Source organism: Calypte anna, chromosome 17, assembly GCF_003957555.1.
Source record: "Calypte anna isolate BGI_N300 chromosome 17, bCalAnn1_v1.p, whole genome shotgun sequence".
Taxonomy (NCBI): domain Eukaryota; kingdom Metazoa; phylum Chordata; class Aves; order Apodiformes; family Trochilidae; genus Calypte; species Calypte anna.
This window is the reverse complement of record NC_044262.1, coordinates 7538270-7553771: the sequence shown is the minus strand read 5'-3', so window position 1 is coordinate 7553771 and position 15502 is coordinate 7538270. Positions and strand designations below refer to the sequence as shown.

Sequence of the window (15502 nt, the reverse complement as noted above, 5' to 3'; positions counted from 1 at the left end):
TGACTGCAGGATGTCCTTTGTACCCACATGCTGCCATTCAGGGGACAGGTTTCTCAGTGAGGGACAGGATCCATTTCCAAAGAAACCCCCCCATCATGCTACACATCACCAAATGCTGCTGCCCACTGCACAGCACCCCACTCCCCACACACACCCTTTGCCCTTTCCTGTCCTAAAATAAATCCTGGCCTGCAAACTGAGCCCAGCCCTGGCACACAGGGTGGGAGAACTGCAGAGGGAGGAGGTAGATCACAGACAGCAAAGCCCAGGGCTGCAGGATGGAGTGGGGTGGGACCAGGCCAGGTCCCTAACTCCCCAAGGACAGGAGGAACCCATGGGGGATGCAGCATGGAGGCTTCACGACCATCCAACCCCTGGAAAGTGGATGGACCTTGCACCCAGGTCCTGTTTGGGGGTCCTGGGGCCACTTGCCATCCCTCCACAGAGTAGGTACAGCCTCTGGCATGACAGAGCCAGGAACCCCTTCCCTAAACCACTGCAGACATCTGCCTGGGGGGCTGCCCACGTGAGGAGGGGGCACTTCCAGCCCAGCATCTTATTATGCTTCCTTCGTGGGAAGAAACTTTTTCCTTTGCTGTCTGGTAAGCTGCTAGCAATCATCAGGCAGGCAGGTGGTAAAGATTCATATCCATCAAACAATGCCATTTAGTTTGTAACCTGTGACTAAATCTGGTGTTAGCTTTAATTTCAGAGTCTGCTTTAGGGCTCGCTTGTTAATCTCTATGCAAAGCAGATGAAATGAATATGCAGCATTTTGGATGTAATTGTACAGCTTCAATTCAGCACTATAATTTTCCAAACAGGATCTTGCAATCAAGCTTCTATTCATTAGTGTATAAACAATTTAGTTTCTCAGCTCTCCAGTATGCCAATCATCTCAATGGAGTGAGCATCTCCAACAAAAAGAGGAGGAAAGTTTCCTTTGTGTATCAGAGGTAAAAGTTGCTCCATACTTCAGACAATTCCCACCCAGCAAATCCGGGCTGTTTGCATGGAGGTCGCCAGTTCCTGCTGCCCCATGACACTGATACAAGCGGCATCTCAGGGAGGACAGTGCCCCAGTGACCTCCAAGCCAACGTAGCCCCAGGTCCACCAACAATGCTACACCTGAAACCCCAGCAGACAAGCTCAGAGGCAGCAGGATCAGGCTGCTGTGGAAAAGTGCCACCACACAGCACCTCAGCAGCTTCAGGCGATGCTCAGGGCTCCCTGGGGAGATCAGCCTGCAGCTCTGGGGAGGGGACAGTCACCCCAGCCAGAGCCCCCCGCACATCCCCAATCCGACACCCCTACCCCCCCCACTGGCTCAGCCTTCCCAGACAGCACCAGGACGGGGCACCCGGGACACCTGAGGACCGGTGGCAGCTCCCACAAGGGTCAGGGCGAGGTTGGCACGGGGGGTATTTGGGGCAGGTTTTGGTCCCGGGTTGGGGGGCCTCAACCCCCTCATGTTTGGGTGCATTCTTCAGTGGGGACCCGAGGATCCCACCCACACGCGAGCGGACCCTGCACCCACCCACATCCCCCCAGCTCCGGGCGCCCATCGCCGCTCCCCGGGGACGAGACGGGACGGGCCGAGAGCCGCGACAAAGGGAAGAGCCGTCGGCGGAGCCGCTCAGCGCCGTCCCCGCTTCCAAATGAATATCGACAGCGCTAATTACAGGCCGCCATGCAGACAGCTTATTAGCCTGTCACAAAAAGACGGTATTGAACTCAAAGCCCGCGGTATTCACGGAGCGCAGCAAGACGCTCCCTAGACAGCACAGCGAACCAGGCAGCGAACAACCTCCAGCAAAACTAATTACTTCCTGATTGTCTACGGCCACCCACTGGGTATAATAGTATAGACTAAATTTGGCATATACATAACTAAGCACTCGGCACCAATTTGGCGTACAATAATCATCCTCTGTGTTGCATAATTAAAATCTGATCACTTGAAATAATTTCATATTCCCTGTACCGGGCAAGGATTGCATAATGCGGAGTACGGGAGCAGAGATGGCTGGTTGAGACCCCCCCCCCCCTCCCAGGAGGGACATTTCAGCCTCGGGCATGGCGAGAGATTTGCTTGTGTGGAGCACGGTGCCAGAGGGGAGGGACAGTGCCCGCTCAGGACAATTTGTCCCCAAGCAAACCCTCCCCATATTGACCTTTCCAGGCAGGCTGTGCCCCGCTGCCCGCCCGGGACACTCGCCGCCCCGTCCCATTGTGCTCACGCGTCTGCTAAAGGCGTTTGGAAAGACACGGCAATAAAAAAATAAAAATCAAGTGGAACGTGTGTGTCTAATCCATTAACTTCCTCTGGTGGCTCCCCGGGGACTCGGCGAGGAGGAGAAAGAATACGTGGATATTGCACGCGCCCTGGCACCTTGTCCCCAAGCCAGCCCCGCCGCAAGCCGCTGCCACCGGCTCATAAATCACGGCGGGTGACAGCGTTTCACAGCTCGCTTCCCAGCCAGGATATGGCCATTCCTGCTGATTACACGGCCGGCGAGCGGGGAAAGCTGCATCTCCCACTTCCAGGAAGGGAGGCTCCGCAAGGAAAACGCATTGATAAAAAGAAGAACGAAATCAGCTTTGTTCACGTTGCGAATCTCCCATTGTTCCTGCTGCGGCCGTCAGCCCTCGCTGGAGAAAGTATTTCCTCAGCGATAAATCTCCTGGGCTCCTCGCAAGCCCTCGCCTTGGCACCGGACCCTCCTCGGGTTGTTTTGAAAGACAAAGCAGCTTTTGCCACCGGGTCCTCCCGCTGGGGTGTGCTGGGCAATTTGTGGTGTGATTCTGGGGACAAGGGACCTCTCCCTAGGGTGGAGGGATGGGAGCTGGTGCCCATCCCGGGGGTCTCCAATCGGTGTCCCCAGTCAAAGTGCACTACAGGACCCAGAAGCTTTGTTCCTGTCCCACTGAGCTCGGGTCCTCACTGCTGGCACAGCCCAACCCAGGGAAAGGAAACCTGCCCGAGGCCATGCTAACCCAAGCCCCAAGAAACAGTGATTGCAGTGGCCAAGCTGAGATACGGGAGTCAGGCTGACAGTTGCACAAGAAAAATAGATCAAGTTTCCAAGAAAATAAAGACGAGCTGATCTGATTTTCATCAGCATCTTCAGCCGCCTTTCGGGAAGCCCCAGCTCGCTCCTCATTCCTGCTCTTTGCTTCACAAACCACTTAATTCCTTGTTGCTTTGGAAACCCTCACAAAGACCCTCTGCATCCCCCAAAATAACGAGCAACAGATGCTGCTTTGACCTCAGCAACTTCCTGGAAACATACATTTGTCAAAATAAAAATAAAAAGATTAATGTGAGGAAGGCTCTTAAATTATAAGGAAACAGCAGGCAGGGAGCCCACTGCACGCTCTGCCATGGGCAGCAGCTGAGCCCGTGGACCATGGAGAAACCAGGGGTCAGTCAGGGAGGGGGATGCAGGCCCAGGGGTCTCTATACCCCTGGGACCCCCCCCCCCCACATACCTCTGCTGCCCTCCAGACTCAGGAGAGGCTGTAACAAGGGTATATTTGACATACATCCATAGCACAACCCTCCCCACCAGCCCCCCCCCCCCCCCCCCCCCATAGCCATGGCACTTACCAGGGTGCAGGGCAGGAAGAAGCAGCTCTGCAGGTTCCATAGGAGAAGCCCCTTTGCAGCTTTATAGGATCAGCTGCAAACAAGCTGCATAGAAGGGCTTCTCCTTGGCCTGTGGTGAGGTGATCCTGGGGATCTGATACACCTGGAGCAGGAGAATCATGGCCACCTGGGGCATGGGCATCTCCATCTCCATCCCCAGGGGATGCATCCTTGCACCCCACTACCTGCTGCTGCTGACAAGACATGATTATGGGACATGGCTGTGGCACAGGGGTAAAAAAAATAAAGAAATCAGAAGATTCTTCTGCATTATGTCCCATGGCCTCTTCTTTGCAGGTGTTTTTCAGGGGGGACAGGCTGCCATCCGTGGAAGGGAGAAGCCACCCCCAGTGTCCCCACCAGCCTGGGCAGGGTGTTGGAACCCACCTGGGTGGCAGAAGGGAAAGGGTCCAAAACCATGACTCCCCACCACATTGAGAGCCAAGAGACTGCTGGTGAGGTCCCGGTGCTGGCAGGTGCCTGTGGGTGCTGCCAGCTCCCAACAGCAGTGCCAGGGCAGCTGTGCCAAGAGATGATGAGAGCTGTGCCAGAGCATGGGCAGTCAGCCCTGCTAACTTCAGTGGTGGCAGCATGTGCTGAGGGCACTGATGGAGCCCTGAGGACACTGGCCAAGCCCCCTCACTCTGGCCAAGCATTGCTCACCCAGAGGGTTTCTCCTCACAGGTTACAGCTGGCAGCACCTGGGCACTGCCAGCAGCAGAGGGGTTTAGTCCTGAGACAGGAATCTGAGCTCATCTGCTGAGTTACCAGGAGGAGAAAAGCCATCAGAGAAATCATTTTGACTAATTGCTCCCTTGCACAGAGCTCTGTGCACTGTCCTGTGGGGACACAAACCACTGTGCTGGCACTGGAACCACTCATGGGTTTTTCATGCTTCACTCCTGTGCAGCAGCAGGAGCTCGTGTGTCACTGCTGGAAGCCCCTAAGGGAGCCTTGGTGGCCCCTGGCCTTGCCCTGAGCTGGCAGCAGGCACTGCTCACAGCCCTGGACCCATTTTCTATGCATGCAGGGGCTGCCGGAGGGCTCAGAGCAGCCCTGCCCTGGCCCCACACTGCCAGGATTGAAGGCTCACCAGTTTCCTCTGCCCTTTTCACTGAACCAACCCGCAGAAAGTTTTATAAACTTGAGGAAACGCGAGTCAAAGCTGAGCCAAAGTGTGACCTCAGCAACCTCACCCCTTTGTCCAGCCTGGGACCTCCTCATTATCTGTCAGCATTTGCTGAGTCTCCTCCTTCGAGGGACGCACCAGACCCTTCCGGAGGAGCCCTCATTCCTCTAATGACTGCATTATCTTTGCTGCTTCCAGCCCTGCTTTTCCCCCCACTGCTGGAGGGGTGATGCCCTCCCCAGGCTGGCAGCCTCGGAGGGGCCCCAATCCATGCCTGTTCTGGCTCCTCAAGACACAGATTCATCCTACAGGGCCTGGGGACATGTCCTCTGCAGGATGGGGCTCTGTCCACGCTCAGCAGGGCAGCACTAGGGATGAGGGGTTGCTGGAGCACTTGCTCTTTGCCAACTGATGCATCCCATCCCATCCCATCCCATCCCATCCCATCCCATCCCATCCCATCCCATCCCATCCCATCCCTTCTCCAGGCCTGATGGAAAGGAGGCACAGCCCAGCAGAATGAAGGCTGAGAGAAGATGGAGCACACTTTGCTGTCTGAAGCATTAACCTGCCCGTCTGACACGAGGGCAGTGACAGGCAGGGAGTGTTTGGTGCAAAGGAAGGAAATGGAAGAATTAAATCCACAGAACTTCCCTGCTTTTGTTCTCCCTCCCACCCCTGCTCTTCTCCTTGGCCGCTCGCTCTTCTTGCTGGATCTGTATGGCTTGATACTGCCCAAGCAAGCTGGGAATGGGGTAGATCAGCTGAAAGCAATTTACTTGGAAATCCAGCTGCCAGATTTTCCTTCATTTGTTTACTTTTAAATGCTTTTTTAAAAGCCAAAGTACACAAGGCAGCCAAATTGCTGACATGTGTGGCGGGCCGGTACCCCGCAAATGCTGCATTCTTTCATGTCCTCCTGGGCTCAAATCCACTCATGTTTATTTAAAATACGTAGAACACTTCAGCACTATTAAGGACCATGTTTTATAGTAAATGGAAAAAGATTTCCTCGAGGGCCAAGGGGAGAGGAAAAGAAGGGAGAGGAAAAGAACTCCTTCAATTCAGTTTTGTTCCGACAGCGCTTTGCCCACAACACCAGGGCCCAGCCACCCAACTCCCCCAGCAGGCTCGGCCCAGGGCCAGCACCCAGTAGCTCTGGTTGCTCCCCAGGATCTGCCTGTACTCTGGAAATGCTGGAGACAGGTGGACACGAGGCTCCAACAGCACCTGTGGGCCTTTCTCCTCCACAGATCCATGGAGCAGCTGACCTGTGATAGTTGAAGGAAATCCCAAGATGGAGCTTGACATTACCAAGGTTCATGTGGTGGCTTTGGAGTCTCGTGGGTGTCACATTGTCACCTCCATCCACCAGCTTCTAGCTTAGCCCGGGACCTCTTCTCAACACTTTCCCACCTCCTGCTTAAGTCAATTTCACACCTATGAGCAGAGGATGCTAAAGCTCTAGGGGTGATCCCAGCCTAGGGGACCCCAGCTCCAGGGCAGCCCTTGGAGGGGACCTTGGAGGTCCAGCAGGGAGGAGGTGGCAGTGCACAGGCAGGCAGGGTCAGCAGGAACATAGGGATGTAGCAGAGCTGCACACAGCAGAGAGTGAGACACGAGGGACTTACTGCAGATGACACATAATGACACATCCTCCCAAAAGTATGATCAAGGCATTGGAATGGATAGCAAGTACATATTTTAAAGAAAATAACAGATAAGTGGGACTATGTATAGAAGTAGATCAATTTCAGGTTTAAGTGTATTGTTAATAAAAGCATTTTGGGAGGGATGGGGTATTTCCAGATAATGCTGCCTTTCCTCAAACCATCCCCCCATGGCTGACCCCATGAACTCCATGGGGTAACATAAGGATGTGCATCAGAAAGTGAAAATGTCAACAAACAGCAAAGAAGTCCTGCAGGCTGTTGTCACTGCTCAGGCTGAAATAAACACAGAAAGGCAATATACAGAGAAAGAAGCAAGGAAGTGACATATTCTTAATCAAATTATCTGCTACCAGCAACACAGAGATGGACAGTGACTTTGTGAAAACATGTTTGCACGTCTCTGTCAGATCTCTTTCTCAAAGGAAAATGCCTCTGACATAGCCAGGATTGCTCTGGTTTGTTTCCTAGCAAAAAGCACAAGAAAGCAGAAAGCTCCGTTTATTAACTGTTAATCATTTGGAGTGCAGCACCTTCAGAGTTTTATTGTAATTAGCTGAGCTAGTAAATCTTCAAAAGGATTCCTCTAGTGGAGTCCCAGACTGGGATTATGTCATGCCCTGAACACAACATCCCACAACTGGTTTCACTCACAGTTAGTAGAAACAAAGGCTCTGAGCGAGTGATGATGGGGAGCAGAGCAGGGCTGGCAAGGACAAGTGCTGTGCAGTGGTGCTACACGTGTTTTGGGGACTTGGGCTGCTGTAACCACCTCCCTCCCTCCCGATGCAGCCATTTCCACACTGTGTGGCTGCAAGGAAGGGCTTGGAGCTGAGAGCCCTTACGGTCTTTGGAAGGCTGGAGAGGTCTCCGAAAGGCATCAGAGACCATGGGACTCAGGGCTGAGGAATAAACACCCTTCTGAGGGTGCTCAGAGTGACACTGTCATAGAATCATAGAATCATAGAATTGGCTGGGTTGGAAGGGACCTCAGAGATCATCGAGTCCAACCCTTGAACCACCGTTGTAGTTCCCAGCCCATGGCACTGAGTGCCACATCCAGTCTATTTTTAAGTATCTCTAGGGACGGAGAATCCACTACTTCAGTGAGCAGCCCATTCCAATGCCTGATCACCCTCTCCATAAAGAAATTCTTTCTAATATCCAACCTAAACCTCCCCTGGCACAACTTAAGACCATGCCCTCTTGTCTTGTTGAAAGTCGTCTGGCAAAAGAGACCAGCCCCCCCCCCCCGCTACACCCTCCTTTCAGGTAGTTGTAGAGAGTGATGAGGTCTCCCCTGAGCCGCCTCTTCCTCAGGCTGAACACCCCCAGCTCCCTCAGCCTCTCCTCATAGGGTTTGTGCTCGAGTCCCTTCACCAGCCTGGTTGCCCTCCTTTGGACCTGCTCCAGGACCCTCAGACAGAGAAGTCTCCAGCTGCCTTCTCTGCCACAGAGCTCCCTGCCCACTGCCAGGGCACAAAGGGCACAGGAGCGTGTCCCCAAAAGCAAGAAGCTGCCAGGCTGAGCGAGGAGGACAGGTTGAGGGCCTGCCACCTCTCTCTGACTCCTGTGACTTGCTCTGGGGAAGGAGAACCACGGTTGCCCCTGAGTGATGGGCCCATGCCCACCGTGACCATGCTGAGCTTCCCCCAAGACTCCTTCTTCTAAGGCACTTTACAGGAACAAAGGTGAGTAAACAAGCAGAGAGAACTCTGTTGGGTGGAACCATCCCATCGCACAGAGGAGCCGGGGCAGAGAGGGAAGTGACATGCCCCAAGGCCACACAATGAGATAGTGAGAGGCAGGAAAGGGAAGCCGGGTTGTCTGTCCCCCAGTGCAGGGCTCTACCCTCCTGTCCCTGCCTCTCCCGTGTTGCTCCCTTTCTCTGCAACGAGCTGGTGTAAAAGACAGAAAACAAACACACGAAAGCCTGTAACAATAAAGACCCCAACAATTGATAGTAAAGACTCCGGCAGCTGTAGGGAGCCAAGAGCTTCTTGGAGGGGGTTGGATGGAAGCTGAGTTTCCCTCCCTGCTTGTATTGTATTTCTTTCCTCTGCCAAAATGTGCTTCCTGAGTCTTGGGCAGAGCTCTCTGCTGCTGACCCTCACCTTCCTCTGTTTGCCCCAGCACAGCCTCGCCACGAGCGCCCGCAGCCGCGCCCGGGGACCGGCAGAGCCCCTGGGGCTGCACATGGCCGGGGTCAGCACGGCTGTCAGCGCCTTCCTGCAACCCGGAGCCAAGTCGGGCCACACCTGAGCCTGTCCCGCAGGACCGGAGCTGCGGGCAGAGCTCCGAGCAGCAGCCTCTGGGGAGAGCCCGGGGGCAGGAGGGGCGGCGGGGGGATGCGGTGGTTCCAATGGACGTGGTGCTCCTTGGAGGGCTCCATCCAGCCCTTTCCTCCCAGCCAAGGATGGGTCCGGCCCCGCTCCCCGCACAGCTGTAAAGGGGAGGCAGGGAGAACAAAGCCGAGGTCAGGCGTGCTCCAACCAAAGGGGTAATTCTGACTCCATTAGAATTCTCGCTCCCGTCTGCATGGAGGCAGAAGGCTGTGCTGCTACTTATGAAAAGCTGAACCACCCTCAGGGTGACTCATAGCCCTTAACAGAGCTGCCATGCTGATTTTACAAATATTAGAGCAATGCCTCAGTGTTTTGTACAGTTTCACCTATCAACTTGAGGGCAGACCCATAGCTCCTTTATAAAGCTCTCCTTCCCTGTATTTTATTTCCTTTCTTGATGCCAGAATTGGAGCCAAAGCCAAGCTTAACAAAGCAACAGGCATGGCCATTCTTCCCTGCCCTCGTTTCCCCTGGTGAGAAGAGAGAAATTAATTTAAACCCTATCAAACCAGTAAAAAGCTGTTCGCCATTTTGTGCTGCAGAACACAGCGTGAACACAACACTCACTTGAACCATCTGCATTTCCCAGCCCAGCCAGGAGCACAGGAACATGCAGGTTGGAATCCTTTTGTTCAGGCATCTGCACAAGACAAATGTGACCCAAGCTGATTTGCAGGCAGGAGAGGGAAAGGCAATGCAGAGATGCTTGGGATGTAGACGAAAGAGAGGAGCTTATTAAAGCTCTCATTTGAGCCCTTACCAGTGAGGAACAGCAAAGCTCTCTGTGTGCCAGCAGCTTCTGGTTCTGTCCCAGCCTGTGGCAGCCCAGAGCAGCTCTCAGCCAGTCTGGCAGCCCTGGAGCACACAGGCAGTGCAGCTCTCCTCACCCCCTGCTCCCACTGCCTTCTCCCATCAAGCACAGACCCCTCATTCAGGAATCTGTACCCCTACCTTAGGCTCACCAACACTTTTGCAGCATGTGTAAGGGAGCAGAGAAACTTCTTGGTGAAGTAGAAAGAAATCAAAGCCAGGAATAAACCCTGCAGTGCTGTTGAATTGCTTTTGGGGTCTGGGAACTACCTCCCTCTCAGCATCTGCTTTATTGCCTTAATATCCAAAATAACAACACAATTCTTGCTTCTAGTTTGATATTCTGTATCAGATCTTCTTCCCCCTTTGCCCAAGGACTGTTTCCACCACACTCAACCATGCAGAGGGTGTCCCAGTTTCAGATTAAGTTAGAAGCCCCCTACAAGGGCTCTCATAAAAATCCATAACCTTAAAAATATCAAGTGAAGCACAGGGTTACATTACTAAGACCCTTTGGTAAGGTCATGTCTTTTCCTAACAAAGAGAACTATGGCTTTTACATTGCAATGAATCTTTTTACACACTGCTAGCACTGGCCCTGCAGCATCAGAACCATCCTGTTCTGGAATGTGGATTCAAAGAAGCCAATCCAGTTGATAGTGGGATTTCCCAACCACCTCCATCTACTTTGGCTCTACCTTGCCTTCCTTAAAGTCACATGAAAAGTGATTGAGGTGATCAGAGTATTTTCAAAGACCCTTTTTGTTTCTCTTCTCACTTCATATTCAATTCAAGAGTTTACATATGTAGGAAAAATCAAGTTAAAAAAAATTCAAGTGAATCTTGTAGCAGAGAAAAAAGACCTAACCAAGTTTCTACTAGCAATACTGAAGTAGACTTTGGACTTTCATGTCAAAATCTTCACACACATGCTTGTGATCAGCTTAATGCAGCCACAAGAGGGAGTCTTCAATCTCCTATTAATACCCAGATGAATTCTTGCTTCAAAACTCTCCCTCTACAAGCACACCATGCAAGCTTTCAAAAGGATTTTCAAAGTTACCCTGAACTCCAAATTTCTCCTCTAGCTTTACAGCAATATCCTCGTCCTGTATGCAAAGGTTCTTTAACATTATGAATCCTCAGTATGAAGATGCAGAGTTCAGCCCTGGCCAAACTCAATATAAAAGGGCTCACCAGGAGGAGGGTACTTTACAGCAGGGATGATAACATACAACAGGTTTATGAAACTCACAAGGAAAATAAATAAAACCAATTATTTTCCACTTATTCAGCTTTGTCAGCTCTAAGCAGAGCAGGAGCGCTGTTGGGCTGACTAACAGGTCACCTCTAGCCCCACTACCCCAGGAGTTAAGCAGAACCATTTGGGACCAGGGCATGTCAAACTGCCAGATGTCTTAGTGGTGGAATTCCTCTTCTGAAGGATGCTGCTGTGCCAGCACTACACAGTTCTGCTGCACCAGAAGCAAACCCTCCTACCTGGTTGACATTAGGAATTTTATTGGGATTTTACTCTTGCCATCCATAATCCAAAAGAACAGCACAGGTTCTGCCTAATCTGATCCATGGTGTGGCAAACTACCATGACACTGGCTTAACATTTTGTTAATTTGCTACATGTGATTAGAAGTTCTGGCAGAGCTAAGAGCCCACAACATAACAAATAACACTTCTCACATCACCAGCAAAGTATCTGTGTTGAATCTGTATGCGTCTGCTCTCCATCTGCCAAAAAAATGTCAAGATACATTCCTCAAAAATACTTTTATGGTCTTTACTCAATCTTGACATTCACTTGTTCTAAAGTTTCCAAGAAAACATTACAGCTCCAAAGGGGGCATCTGACTTTGAGTAAAGCCACACCATTCTGAACAGAAATAACTACACACAGGCACTGCTCAAGGCTCCAAGAAACAGAGCTCTGGCAACACTTTTTCACAGAGATTCAGCCAAGAGATGAAGACAAGAAGCAATTCTCTTAAAGAGGTTAATGAAAGAAGTGCTGACAGCACAGCTGAATTCCACTTGACTTTATCACTTCATTGTCCTCCTCTGCTGTTCCCTTTTGTACACTCACCTGCCCACTCCTGCCCCAAACTGAAGAGGGAATCCAGGGGAGCAGAGTTATTTGACTCCTTGTCTCTCTTAAATGTGCTCAGTGAATCACTGTTGCCTCAACCACCTCTGACCCAAGGTAGTAGATTCAGTTGTCTGGAAACTGATGAACAATCTTAACCCTTGGAGGTTGCAGCCTACATCACTATTTTGTTGCTTGCAGTACTACCCAATTTCAGGGTGGCATTCATAAAAGACTGTTCAGAAAACCCTGACCCCCTATTTATGCACATCTTTCTTTTCAGAAACAATTTAAATGGGAAAAATACTCTTCAGTTCTGATTAGGGGATGGCTACTGGAATGCCCACGCCTGTTTATTCAAAAGCAGCTGCTCAGCAGTGCAATGGTTCATATGTTATGCTGACAATAGCAAGTTATTAGCAAACCATAGTAATATCTAAGAAGTCTTTCTGTGAGGTTGGCTATTGGAGTGGGTCAGCAACAAAAGATCAGATGAGACACGTGTTAACATCCCAGAACAATTTATCCTCCACTTGGCCAAACCTCATTTCATTCAGCTGAATTTAATTAGATCTCAAGCTTGTCCTAATTTCAGTCTCTGCAGAAGAGGGGTTATCACTCCTCAGCAATACGTGGCTGCTCAGAAATGCTGGCAGTGATCTGCAGGGAGAGGCTGCAAAGGTGCACACTGCCTCACAGATTCAGACAAGGAGACATTTAAATACAAACACCTCTGCCATGGCACCTGCTTGGAGTTTCAGTCAAGACACCCATGCAGGATGTGGCAAGAACCCACGAGCAACCATAGTAGAGGGGCTATTTTTAGGTAAGTGTTAGACAATTTTCCCTCTAGCTTGATGGATCAGAAATACATGCTGCAGTTACAGACCCATTACAGTTTAATTCTACCTCAAGGAGATGGTAAATCTTCAGCTCCTAATAATAGCTCAGTTACTCAGGAAGCAAAGCACTATTCCAGTCACTGCTATGGTTCAGGCTACTAAAGGTGTCCCAGAGCAAACAAAACTGCACGTGAACTGCTTTGTGCAAAGTTAATCTGATTTTTTCAGAGCTTTGTAACAACATCCTTTAGAAGAGAGTTCTTCCTTTAAGGAGCTGAGAATTCAGTGTAATTTTTCTGATGAAGGAGCTTGTGTTTCCCAGTAAAAAGTTAAAAAATGGAAGCCACCAACATACCTGCCTGAAAGAGCAGGTGGTAAGCAGAGCAACAACCTTTATGTCAGAACCAGTACTGCCCCACACCTAGCAAATGCCACATGTTGAAGTAAACCTTTGCTCCAAGACAAATTTTCAGTTAAACTTATACAGAAGGAGTTGCAAGACTAAGGAAAGACATTAATGACTTGTTTGTTCTCAAAGTTTCCTTGATTTAAGTAGCAGTGTTTTAAGTAAGTAAATAAAATGGTTTCATGCCAGCTTTTTATTGACTGTAGCACTAGTCAAAGACTCAGGCTACTTTTATACACACCTTGGACAAGGTTGGTAGTCTCTATACAGCAGCTGTCACTACTAGTGCTATGAGGATCCTCAGGGCTGTCTGACTGCAGAAAGCACTGTGCAAAACAGGGGGATATATTTTTTTAGTTGTTATTATACATAAGTATGTTTAAAGAAGTCTACTCAGGCATATAATGGTTTGGGGTTCTTTAATGATTAAAGTTATACCAAACACATCCTGGACACTTTACATCTGCAAACATAAAGTCTTTGTGCTCCAGTCAGAGCACAGTCTGCCCATTTTACCAGGACCAGAAGAAGAGCCTACTGCCAAAGGGAGAAGGCTTCAGCTCTCCTTCAATGGGCAGATTTGGCTCTGGTCTAGGTCTAGAGTGATAGGCATTCTCAGGCAAAGGACGGTCTGTCTTCACTTTTGTAACCTGGGGGAAAAAAAAAATTAAAAAAAATCATATGACTTCTCACAGCATTTAACAGAAAACCTACAAAATTAGAATGAGTCACAACTCAAAGGAAGAGTCACCACCAAGTATCAAACAATGCTAAGGACACAGCTGATCTGATGGGACAACTTATCTCCAGAATACTTCTGAAAAAACAGAGGGGAGGGACATTTCACTCATAACTACAGAGCTCCACATGTGTGTTAGTGTCACTCCTGAAGCAAAGGTCTCTGTGCCAGGAAAAGCAAAAAGCAAGAGTAAGAAAAGAACAAGCCTTCTAGGAAAGCAACCCTGGAGAATGCTGATGAGTCTCAACTCCTAGAAAGTCCAAAAGCTTCCAGTGTTGAGATCAGGAACATCCTTCTGGCTGGGAGAAGAGTTTTGAGACCTTGTCTGAACAAAATGTCCATAGGTAGGAAGAGATGAATCAGGCTATCTGGTCGAAGAGGTATAAAGTTACCTTAGAGAGCTCTCCCAGATCAGGTCTCACCCAGCCTAACTTCTCCAGCACACAGTTATCAAACACTGCCTGCTGCTTTCGGCACCGACGGAACTCCAACAAGTTGGTGTAATCAATGCAGGTCCAGTACTCAGTGAAGGGCTCTGCACAGTGTGCCTTGATCTTCCTATGAGACACCACAGAAAGAAAATTGTTTACAAGTGTTATAATTTTAATGCTTTTATGTCTTACTCATTCAAACCTCTACTTGTAATAAAACGGGGGTTTTTTTTCAGTTTTAAGTTCCTGGGAACATTTAAAGTCTTTAGAGAAGTCAGCAATTGCAGCACTGTTAAACAGAATTTGACACCAACACCAGTAAAAATCCAGGACAGCAATAACTTCACAAATCTGTGGAAGGCACTCCTGCTGTGGATCTCCATTTGAGATCCTTGTTTTGCCAAACAGTTCACATTACATTATAAAATGCTCTAATGCTTCCAGAATAATCTGATGCCTTGAGCTTAAGACAAGCTTAGAAGAGAGGTTTCTGATTACTAGCTACTTAACCAGAAGTGGACAGGGAGCTAACTAAACCAGGCCTTTTACTAACAACTGAAGAACATGGTTCCAGCACACATCTTGGGCCTACACTTTGGGTCAGCAAGGCACATGGTACCCAGTCAGGCTTTCTCAGCAGTTCACCAGACTGAGAGGACAGACAACACAAAGCTGAGGTGGGTCTTCCAGATTTCATCGAAGGCACAAGGTGCAGGAGCAGCCAACCTCCCACCCCAGTACCCCTCCACTGACCCGAGACACCGCTGCGGAGCAGAGGCCGTGTGAGAGGATAAACTCCACCATAAACAAACAAAACAAGAACAAAAAAGGGGCACGGCCTCTAACCTCGAGAGCTGACCATCAAGAACCAACACCAAAGACCACGAAGGTCACGGAGGCTCCGGCGTTTTTAATTAAAATGACCGCAGAGCTGGGCGAGGCCTCAGCGGAGCTGTGACCCCCGGGCACCCTCCCCTCGGGGCCGGGGTCCCCGCTGACCTGAAGAAGTCGAGGGCGCACTGGTTGACCTGCCGGCCCTCCTGCAGGCACTTCCGAGGGTCCTTCTCCTCCCAGCGGCACAGCATGAACTCCTTGTTGGGGCGGTCGCACTGCGAGCCGTAGTGATGGGCAGCGGCCTTCAGCACGGCCGAGCTGACCGACACCTAGACGGGACGGAGCGGTAACGGAGGGGAGCGGCCCCGGGGCCAGCCTGCGGCGGCTGGGCAAGGCCCGACGGACGCTCACTCACCTCCTGCACATCCAGCTCCTCCAAGGAGGGCACATGCACGGAGCCGGGCATGGCGGCGGCGGCCGCCGCTCTCCTTGAGTTCCCCTCGGGCCGCCCCGCACCGCGACTGCGCTGGGCGGCGCGGGCGGGGATT

The 15502-nt window shown here is 50.6% G+C and overlaps 1 protein-coding gene across 1 annotated transcript; it reads right to left on the bottom strand.

Annotated features, from left to right (window-relative positions):
* Positions 1-13352: 13352 nt before the first annotated feature.
* NDUFA8 (NADH:ubiquinone oxidoreductase subunit A8) lies at positions 13353-15497 on the bottom strand. The gene is made up of 4 exons (XM_030461218.1): positions 15370-15497; positions 15120-15283; positions 14082-14247; positions 13353-13600 (listed from the first exon to the last, which is right to left on the bottom strand). The coding sequence occupies exons 1-4, from the start codon at positions 15418-15420 to the stop codon at positions 13463-13465; spliced, it is 519 nt and encodes a 172-aa protein (XP_030317078.1). The 5' UTR covers positions 15421-15497; the 3' UTR covers positions 13353-13462.
* Between the last annotated feature and the right edge of the window lie 5 nt (positions 15498-15502).

Bases quoted from the DNA above. Each gene is read 5' to 3' on its own strand.
- NDUFA8 (XM_030461218.1), bottom strand. From the start codon at position 15,420: ATGCCCGGCTCCGTGCATGTGCCCTCCTTGGAGGAGCTGGATGTGCAG. The intron at 14,248-15,119 runs GTCAGCGGGGAC...GGTGTCTCATAG, and splicing joins TGCGCCCTCGACTTCTTCAG to GAAGATCAAGGCACACTGTG. The intron at 13,601-14,081 runs GTAACTTTATAC...TTTTTCCCCCAG, and splicing joins ATCTGGGAGAGCTCTCTAAG to GTTACAAAAGTGAAGACAGA.